The sequence below is a fragment of the Tetrao urogallus genome (assembly GCF_951394365.1).
Source record: "Tetrao urogallus genome assembly, chromosome: 4".
Classification (NCBI taxonomy): domain Eukaryota; kingdom Metazoa; phylum Chordata; class Aves; order Galliformes; family Phasianidae; genus Tetrao; species Tetrao urogallus.
In genome coordinates, this window is record NC_136817.1 from 48,730,671 (window position 1) to 48,741,482 (window position 10,812).

Genomic DNA, 10,812 nt, shown 5'->3' on the forward strand with positions numbered 1-10,812 from the left:
TGGCCGATTTTCAGGACCTTGTTGTGATACAGACCACTGAAAAGCAAGTCACAAACTATGCCTCATATTTAAGGGAGATCATATCCACCTCTGTACATAGTACTAGGCTGCATCAAAAACCTCTAACCACTGTCTTCTGAAGTAAGAAAAAATTATCCATCCGTTATCTAGCCTCTTCCCTAGCTTTGTTCAATAAGAATTGCTCCTGTCATTTATTGGCATCACTTGACCTTCAGTTCCATTGCTCAGTTAAAGGAGAAAGAATGGTGGTGAAGTTGCAGAAAACATCAAAGCAGCCCAATAGTGGTACTTTCTGATTAATCTTGTTCCTTCATCAACACTTCTCAGCTATGAAAAACACCAAAATATGGACACAACTTTGTCAGCCGAGTCTTCTGTTTGTCAGAAAACCAGAACACTTGAGCCAATCTTTTCTACAATAATTTGCAATTTTGATTTATGAAACTCCTCAGCTTCCCCAAATACCTAACCTTTCTGTAGGATGGGAGAGGGGAAAGGAGGGAGAAAGTACTATTTCTTGAATTATGATGCAGTAGAAATCTACCAAAGAAATATCTTGAGGGGGACTCAGGATTAAGTGTTAATACAGACCCTCTTTTGCAGACAGACATGAGTTCACCTGACTGTTCTCAAAGCCAGTCAAGCTGTGGTTAGCCTAACAGTCAACTTTAGCTAATAAGCCACGCTAAAAGGTAGAATATATTAACTCAGGCCCATAGCCAAACTAGTGCAGATATAAAACTCTGCCTGAAAAACAAAACGTACATGGTTATAAAATGAGTTTTAATCCCAACTTCGCCATCAATTTGATGTACTACCTTAAGCAAATCACTGAATCTATGTCTCAGTTCCTTACTTGCACAGTGGGGATAGTAAAAACACATTAAGAGTGGAAGCTGTTCTGGTAAGATTCTGAACATGCATACTTATGAAGTCTTGAGGAGAAAATGCAGTTCAGCCTAGTTACAGTGCCACAAATAATAATGCTTCTCAGTCTGACACTGAACAAATGTAAGCAATTGAAGTGTCTTTTTTTTTTTTTTTTTTTTAATTGTATTGAGCTTAAAATGTTAACCCTACCAAAACACATTAGCCCAGCCCTGTCCCTCCGATGCCATGCAGCTCTCCTCACTTCTTATACCCTGCTGCAGGCCTTGTAATATCTGCTAGCCACATCTGAAAAGCAAAAACTACACAAGAAACTTTCAAATCAGTTCTACATTTTTTGTTATCCACACATTGAGTTCCACATACTTTTCTGAGGCATAGCAACTTTTTAAGGAGCTGAGAAATGTCATTAAATTATCTTACAGCATTTGCAGTGCTAATAGAAGGATGACTTATGAGAAACGAGCAAGAATTGTCTCTTTTCCCATTTTGTCCATCAAGTATTCACTGATTTTCTTCTGCACTCCATTCCCAGTAGGGGTCCTGTACGTCCTCATAAATTGCAATGCTCAGAATGCTGGAGATGATTTAATCCTACCCCTTGCTCAGAAGCATTGGCCATACTGGATCACTTCAGCTGTGGCTTTCTCTAGCTAAGCTTTGCAAGCTTCCAAGGCTGGAGATGGGTTATCATTTCTCTGCTGACTTTTTCCCAGTACTGAACCACTTCCCTTTAAACAAGTACATATCTAGTGTCCAGATGTCCCAAATGGAACCTTCCAAGCTGCATTTTGTGGTTACTGCTATCAAAAAGCTAGCTTTATAATCCTTGTAAATGCCCTTGAAGTAGTTATATGGTACAATTGGATACTCTCTTAGCCTCTTCTATGCTGGACTGGAAAAGTCAACCTCAACCAGCCCTCCTTGCAGGCCATGTACTCTACATCTCCAGCACCCTCCTGCTGGATCCTCTCCAGATTCCTCCACATCCTCCTTAGACTGAGGTCCCAGAAACTAGACATCAGTCCAGGTGCAACCTCACCAGTGCCAAGTAGTGATGGATAGCACCTTCCCTCCATCAGCCAGCCTCACTCCCTCCAGTAAAACTCCCAGTGTAATATGCAATTTGCCTTACTTATGATGAGGCTTATATTCAATTTGGCACCCGCCATAACCCCAAGGGCCTGCATCCCAGCTTGTCCATACACAGAGTGGCTCCAGCCAGGTGATGAGATCAGCAACTCATTGCATTAAACTGTAGGGTTCTTTTCACTTCATGCTCACTTGAGATCCCTCGGGTTTGAAGCATTTGGTGCATCAACCACTCCCAGTAATTTAATATCCCAATTATTTAATATGCAATACTTAAAAAATGAAAAAATGTAAGTGATATTTTAATTCCTTTGGTCACCAAGGAATTTAAACACTGTTACTTGGCTTTCAGCACCTAGGATTTTGTCTTCATTTTCTCAAGTTCTTGATTGTTCCCACTCAGTTCATAGTCTCACTGAGCTTCAGACCTGTCGTCAGTCTCTCCTTAGTTGTTGGTAGCAGCAGAAAAGGGAACCTGTGACAGTGAGGTTTACTGCCATTCCATCTTTTCTCCAGCACACAGGCTAAGGGGATCAGCCAGCCACTTGAACTCCCCAGTGCCTCTGCATCAAAAGGCAGCAGATACTAGTACTCCCGTTCCCCTTTTGAGATTATTTCACTATCTTAAGTATTTATAGATTGATCTGAGCATCAACAGTTGGCTGCTACTGGAGTTATTTCCACTCTTTCCTTACTCCTCTAAGAAAATAAATATTGAGATAGTAACATAATGTACAGGGGATGAAGTGGTGCATGCTATATTAACTACAAACAAGCTGTGGACCTAAGCCAAAGGCTATTGAAATGCATAAAAGGCTTCAGATGTTGCACTGAACTTGAATTAACATTTAACTAAATGGGCGCTTTAGTTTGTGAGCAGTCCAACTGGAGCTGTATATTTCACATTACACGCACCTTCAAATAAATGAGTGGCTGATCTCCTGAATCACACTTATTGCCATAAGTTTCCCAATACTGCCACCTGCAGAACAGGCTAATTACAGCTCCCAACAGAAAACTGTTAAGAGGTTGAGCACAGACAACGCTGGATATGATTTTAAGTTACCATGTGCATGCCTGGGTACATAAACCTGAAATCCTACCTGAAAATCCTAAATATTTCTAAAACATTTCTAATGCTCTGTATGTTAAATACCCACTTCTGGAAGGCTGTAGAAAAACCACAGTAACCTGCTGATTCAAATAAAGTAATTTGCACAGTAAAATCCTCACATATATGGAAGATCAGCAGTGGCAAGAACCAGTCATTGATTTCTTTTAGAGATGCATGGAACACTGTCAGGCTTCGCAAGCTGATTCAGTAGCTGTCACAATGAGAGTTCTGAGGTGAAAATTTTGGGCTTTGGATGAGAAGACAAAAAGAGCTGATTTAATCATGGAGGATGTGCAGGAAATTAAGATAACAATTCTATTCAGAATTAGAGATTCAGGATTAAAATGGAAGGAAAACAAGCACAATGAGCTCCACTTGAAGTAGGACGTAGCTAAGAGTGTCAAATTATTGAAGACCATATTTTCATTAAAAGAACGTTTTTTGATCATAGCTTGTCGAAAGAAAAGCCTACAGCAATTTGCACTGCTTGGTCCAATACTTTTGCTAAAATGTGACACAATGGACAAAGATGAAAATTGAAAAGCCATTTGCAAGCAGGTAAAGCTAGCTGGAAAACCTGCATTAAAAAAAAGCTTATAGAGTGTCTATAACTCGATGTAAATGACTGAAAACCATCCTTCACTACTTACATATTATTCTAGATGGATACACACTTCTAAGCATGCTGACTTTGTAATGTATTAAAATACCTTGAACAGTTGAGCTATTAATACACCAAAAGCTCCTATCTATTTAGCTTTCAGATCCTTACCAATTGGATCCTTACCTCCAGAGACAACTATCACAGCTCATGAAACTTTGGATCTTCTTAGTTATTTCTCTTCCTCTAAGCAAGTCATTTTAGAGGAAAGTCCAGTGCTTTGCCAGACACCTGTGTTAATTTTAAATAGATGAAAACAACCTTGCTGTTGATGCACATGAGTGGATTGATAATCAATTGCCAGTCTTCCATCTTTTGAAAATGTACCTACAGCCAAAGGGTACCAAAGTAACAAGTGAATGCCTCAATACTTCTACTTTTCCAAAAAGAAGAAATTATTCAGATGTCTGAAATTTGGTAGACCTGAGATCTAGAAACCTGAGTAGATTGGGGAAAAAGAAGCTTGATAAATGCTACAGCGATTTCACTAGCTCTGCTAGACATGCTGCTAGATTAAAAAACAAACACATGCCGATGCAATCACTGTAAGAAATATAGTCAGAACTCAAAGGCACTGTCAGGTAGCTTCAGTATTGCCTACGCAGTAGTTCACAGGCACAGTTACAATAGGTACCCAAGGCAACAGCTCAAACAGCAACACCCCCTGCAGAACAAAAACACAGTCCCATAGGCATGGCACACAGCTGGCTGGACTCCACTGTTTCTACTACATCTGATGGTTGCTGCTCCTTCCAGCCCCCTGTGATCCTGCCACAAGCAGTTCCCTCTCTGGGAGACTTTGTTGCTAGGCAGCCTGAACCACAGCAAAGGCAGAGAGATGGCTGTAGGTCTCTGCTAGTGCAGGAGGCTGTAGCAGAAGTGCCATGAAAGGCCTTCATCTGTGTTTTGTCAACTAGAGAAAGATGCTGTTGAAGAAGAGTAACATGCAACAGCTTACCTTAGCAGATGCTTCCAACTTCCCAAAACTGAAAGAGGCTGATGTTTAGAATTGAAGTACTCTGATCTTTTAAGCTTCAGAATCTGAATTTACTTTGATAATGCTTTAATTAAGAGTAGCAATGAGATACAACTCAGTACACTTTCAGACTACACATGGCTTTAGTCAAAGCTTCTATTTTGAATTACTCTTCAAAAAAGCCTGAAAGCCAGGGGCAGTTCACAGGGAACAAAACAGCAGCTACCTACAGAACATACGAAATTACCAAGCACCACAGAACAGAAATCTACACTGCACAGAAGCCCCAGCTAGGACAGTATGTTTGTAGACCTTGGTTGAAGGACACTTCGTACTTTCTTATGGTTACCTGAAGTTTGGGCAAGGAGCTGCAGATGAATATGTGAAAAGCTTTCATTTAAGAGGGTCAGAGCATTAAGGCTAATGAGTGTTTTACCTTGAATCTTTTCTTCCTATCACTTTCTTTCTACTCATCCAACCTGAAATTTCTCCCTACAACTCAAAATTCAATTACTGCAGCTTCCCAACCTCTCCACACTCCCATTTTCCAGTCATTTTGGAAGAAACATGTGATCTCTTCCAAGGCTCTCCTTAGCAGAGTAACAAGTTAATAAACCCACACACAAGCTGCACAGGCTGTGTCAGCATCAGACAGATTACTTTTTGCAACAAGTAGGAAAAAACTGTTCTAGTGCTGCCTACCAGAGGATGAAACAGGATCAGTTAAATGGACACTGCTGCTTCTATACAAGCAACCTTACTGTAAAAGCAGATTGTTTCAAGTTGTCATTTCAGCATTCATTCATTGCACCTTACCAGTAGACTAAGTATAAAGAAGGATGTGAAATTACAGCTGAAGAGTTTGGACATCAGGAAAAGCTTTAACAGAAGCATGGTACAGGCCTGGCCTTCATTATCCAGACACAAAGGCATCTCTTGACTCAGAGGCCTTTCTCTAGTGTCTTGAAGCTACATCAGCCTCAGCTGACCTGCTCACCTTAGGCAAATAGTAACCTCTTGCCCTGAAAAGAACTTTGAGCGGCCTTTACAAAACAAGGTTCATAGCATGCCACAAGAAACTCTTGGGACAAGAGGAATGATCAATAAACTCCATTTAGTCTTCCAGCAGAAAGTTTTATTCTTATTAAGGACAAGGAAATATCAACCAACAGCTCCATTAATAGACACAGATTAAACAAGCCCTGTTAAGCACTTTCTACTCAACATGTGAAAAAAACAGAGTCTAAAGACATCATGTGTCCAAACTGTTCACATTAAAACTTGAGCTCATCCTTTATCGTAAGCTCAAGTGATGTTGCTTCTGTGAATAGCAAAGGGTGGAAACAATTTAAGTTACCAGAACAGCTGTGTTTAACAAGTACTGAAGCACTGGAGTTTCGACTGCATTTACTGGTGTGCTATTAGGTGTGCTTTCCTTCAGAGCCTCAGGCAGACTTGCAGAAAGCCACAGCAGAAAAACGAACTTCTCCTTTTTCACGTTCTGTAAATTGTCTGCAGATCTTAGCAGAATCCTTAAGAGAAAAAAAAAGCTGTTTAGACGACTGGAACATGTTTGCTTAAAAAAAAAAAAAAAAAAAGGAGACCCTAAGTCATGGCAGAGCTCTGGGTCCCCACAGCTGACTTACATAGTCTAATAACACCAGTTAATACATACACTTTACAGGTATCTAGCTCTGTGGTATAGTACTGCTTTGTTACCAGCCTGCACAGCAAGTAGGTACAGCCACTATACACTGCAAGAGTGCCCCCATCCTTTTAGAAGCCATACTTGCAGGGAAACAGAAGTTTTACCTTCAATAGCAAGTCATCTGAGCTTGTGCCATGGTTTACAGGAAACGGCAAACGCCCATCTGTGAAAGAAAGGCCCATCACTCACTAAGCTTGTTGAGTATGCATTAGCAGAATTCAATATAGTGATGTAAGAAACCAGTACAGACTGTGAACGCAGTCAGAAGAAATTGTCAACACATGTTTAAGTGAAAAGGGAACCCAGTATTCCCAGCTCTACAGGAAATGTCACTTTACGAGAGTATACAGGCATTCAGTGTAACTCTCCTTCAGCTGCTATCTTTAAGTAAAACTATAAATTGGCTTTGACAATGCCATTAGAGAGCTACACCAGTATCAAGTTCCTAGCCAGAGCCACCAACACTGCTATACAGTGCAAAGCAAATCCTGCTTAATTCCAGACCACTCAGGAACTTACCTAGTTCATACAGATGTCCATCCACATTAGCAAACAGGATGAAGTGGAAGTTCACACTGTTGTCCTCAACCTTAGGACAGACCATCAGTCACATTAGTTAGACTAAGAAAAGCCTACAACTACATCTAGAAAAATCCCACTTGTAGCTACAAGACAAAGGAGATGTCTAGAAGAACGCAAAAGCAAAGCATTAACTGATTCAGCTTTAGTAGCCACTGCAAGGCCTCCATACATTACAATACATTAAAGTGCCAAAGCCTTAACATTCAGCCCCCCAGATGCAGCCTGAACGCAATTTTCAACATGTTTGGTAAAGAAATCCTGCATTCACCCATCAGTTATTTACCCTGTTTCATGAGTTGTGACGCTATCTGCCAGACAAGAAATGCACTGCTCTAGCACTTTCAATAGCCTCTTCTCCCAAGGTTTTACCCATTCGTATCTTACCCGACACTGTCCTTCTTGTGCAACAGAGTTATGGACTTCTTGTATAGCCTTAAGAGAAAGCACAAAGAAGTTATTGCATCCCTTAAGTGATGATGCTGACAGTTATTTGTGTAGTTCACATACCTTATTATTTGCAAAACGCTTAGCTCTCTCTTCAGGAGACAGATCAGCTGTTTCATCAAGAAATTTCTTCAGGGCAGATCCCTCATCTGCACAAGATTAAAGATTTTCTTCAGCACAGTTAGAAAAACAGTTGCAGTTCAAACAGCCCACACCACTCAGTGCTCACTGTGTTAACTAGGAACAATTACTTTCAGCCTAGAACCATCTCCAGCATAAGCATAATGTAACTACCACTTCAAGTCACCAGAAGCTATTGATGACCTGCACAAACAGCCAGAGTCCAAGTGCCTCAGGGTACTCCACATACTTGTCTTGAAACAGACTTACAAACAGATTTTGGCTTTTCCCATTTCTCTCTGCAGGTTTGGAAGAAGGAAAGTCGTGTCTTAAAGAAATTATCCTATAGCTGGTATCTTTCATCAATGCACATTCTACAAGACACTTGATTTCTGCCTTTCCGAAATTGCAAATCTACATACACGTCACTTGCTCATGCTAAAACCAAAGCTTGCTTTGGTTTTCCAGAGCTTGAATTAGTAGTGCAGCATTAAGAGATACAGAGTTCCTATTCTTATAGGAAATACATGCTGTAACACTGATAACATTCAGAGCACGCTCAGAAGTCTTTTAAGAGTAAAGCAACGGGGGTCTTAACTTTCTTTCCACACATCCTTTAACTTTGTATAAGAAATACCACACCATGCAAGGGGTTCAGATTTTCAAGACAACAGCAGGAATTTACTTTATTTTGCAGTTCTCTATTCAGAACAGTAAACATTACCCAGACTCAGTGACAAACCTTTAAGAGGAATTTGTAATCTTGTTTCCTAGGAAACAGGAGCTTCCAGCCACCCATAACCTGGACTAGTTTTATACCTTTTTACATAGGAGAATCAAAACTGTCCTCTTCAGAAAATATACTTCCATGCTATTACCAACCCATATGGCTTTTCTCACGGAAAGGTATGCATGTTTAGAACTGATTTATAGACATCAAGCAAGTCCACCTACACTAGACATAACCAGCATTAAGAACCTACTAGTCAGTTCATGTCAATTATCAGTGTCAATGGTCATTTCTAAACATGATGTTTCCAACTTGTAAATACATTGGTCAGTCCTGCTCTTTGCTTCCCTGTCCTGCAATGCTTTCTACCAGGATAGGAGTCAAAATAATGCCACTTCTGCAATTTGTGCTTCTCTCCAGGAGAGAAAGGATGCACACTGTATAACTTCAGTTTCTAAGTATCTTCTATAGTCCACAACCACTCAACTTTCCACTACTGTAAAAAAGCTGGGAATTCAAGTATTTTAGAATATTAATACTCACCAAGTTTAACTTTGTCTTTGTTATTAGCAACTGCATGTATCAGACCAATTGTCCCACAGGAGTTACTGACAGTCTGCTTCAGGAAATACACCTTGGAACTGATTTCTTGGTCCTTTATTTTCTCAGTCTGTTGTTTCCTAAAGTTCTCATGCTGTAAACATGTAATTGTTTTCAGTGTTTCACTATAGCATTTTTTATTGTACAAAATCACTACAGAGACAGGCATACAGGAGAGCCATTATCAGGACTAGACAGAAGAACTTACCCAGAAAGTCATCTTTGTGGCACAGGTCCAATAAAGCATTATCTGTGTATCCTGGATGCAGGCCAAGCCTTAATGGACTACCTACATGACTTAATCACATCCTAAAGGACTGTTCTTGGTTTCTCCATCTGTGTTGTACACTGGAAATAGCTTGAGAAGGAAGTCATAATGATCGGCTCTTTATCTGCTCTCTCAATTGTTTTTACCTATTTGATGGGACTACTCAGCATATCTATCCAATAGCTTGCTTTTGTACCTTTACACCACTTTCCTTCCTTAATCCATATCCATCAGAACAGCATGTAGATCAACATAAAAGGTTATAACCCTTCTTTTAAGCATTTGTTAAGCACAGTTCATTTTTAAGTGCACCTCCTTGTAGTTCCTCAGCATGTTGCACTATAGGCATTACCATGCAGCTGTTGCTCAGGCCTCCCTGGATCCAGCGAGTGAGTCAGCAAGATGCAGAATCACCGCTCCTCACACTCAAGGCTGCTAACAGCATTTTCTTTAGTCCGGTACACAGAGAAAAGCATAGGAGGCACGTTAGAATAAGAGCTTTTTTTTATTCCTTATTTTTCTCTCGTTGGAGCTGACTGGAGACCATGGCCAGGCACACCACATCACTCCACTGCAGCCCGGCAGAGCCACACCCACCACCACCAGCTGATGCCGGCAGATCACTGCGGGCACCAGCTGACAGCAGGTGCAGCCCGGCTGCCGACAACGGGTTTTGTTCCAGGAGCAGCTGGGCCGAATACAGCCCCCCCACCGAAGCTAGGCACCTACCTGCTCGGTGAGAGGAAAGAGGAGCAGCAGGGCGCAGGCCGGGCTGGGCACGGCGCCCAGCGCCTCCTCTTCGAAACCCAGCACGTCCACGAAGCGCCAGCCGGGGCTCACCCCGAGGCGGGACAGCACCTGCGGAGCGCAGAGAGCGAGTGGCGGGGCCGCTCGCCACTCCCCGCACCCCCCCCGGCCGCGGCCCCGTGACACAGCACAACGCGGCGCCGCCATCGCCGCCCAACCGCGGGCGCGGCCCCGCGCAGCCCCGCAGCTGCGGCCACCGCCGTCTGGGAGCGCCGAGGGCGGAGGGAGAAGGAACGGTCGGGCCGCGGCGGGGACTCACTTTGTTCAGCATCTGGAAGACAATGAGGGAGAGAAAGGTGAGTCAGCGCGGCCAGCCCACCCCGGCCCCCCGCGCCCGGCTCCCCGCTCACCTCGGGGTTGATCTCCATGGGCTGCCACGCCATGGCTCAGGACGGAGGCTGCCTGCGCGCCGCTCCGGCGATGTTCCCAGCACCGCACAGCACCACCTGCGTACCTCTCCGAGCTGCCGTCAACGCTGCGGTGCGGAGCCGCCCACCGTCTGATATATAGAGGCGGGCCGGCCCACTCCGCGCCGCCGCGGGGGGAGAGGGCGGAGCAGCGCGGGGAGGACCCCGGCCCGGCGGTGCGGCGAAAGTGCTAGAAGCGGCCGGCCTCCCGCCGCCGTTCCGGGGCGTCGGGTCAGGTCTCACGGACCGCGAACGGGTCCCACGCCTTTACCGGCTACCGGGTCCCCTGGACCCGCCTGCGAGTGGCCAGTGGTGGTGAGCGGGCAGGCCTTGCCCTGTGGCTGCCCCAAAAACGCTGCCTTGCTCATGGAACAGAGCTGCGGTTGTCAGGAAG

General features: G+C 43.4%; 1 protein-coding gene across 1 annotated transcript; it reads right to left on the reverse strand.

The window, feature by feature from the left end:
- Positions 1–6,197: 6,197 nt before the first annotated feature.
- Positions 6,198–10,394, reverse strand: UCHL1 (ubiquitin C-terminal hydrolase L1; the record flags this gene model as incomplete). The annotated part of the gene is made up of 9 exons (XM_079534833.1): positions 6,198–6,284; positions 6,565–6,623; positions 6,980–7,049; positions 7,427–7,474; positions 7,550–7,635; positions 8,880–9,030; positions 9,934–10,062; positions 10,271–10,282; positions 10,362–10,394. 9 exons carry the CDS (start codon positions 10,392–10,394, stop codon positions 6,198–6,200), a joined length of 675 nt encoding a protein of 224 aa, XP_079390959.1.
- Positions 10,395–10,812: the final 418 nt, after the last annotated feature.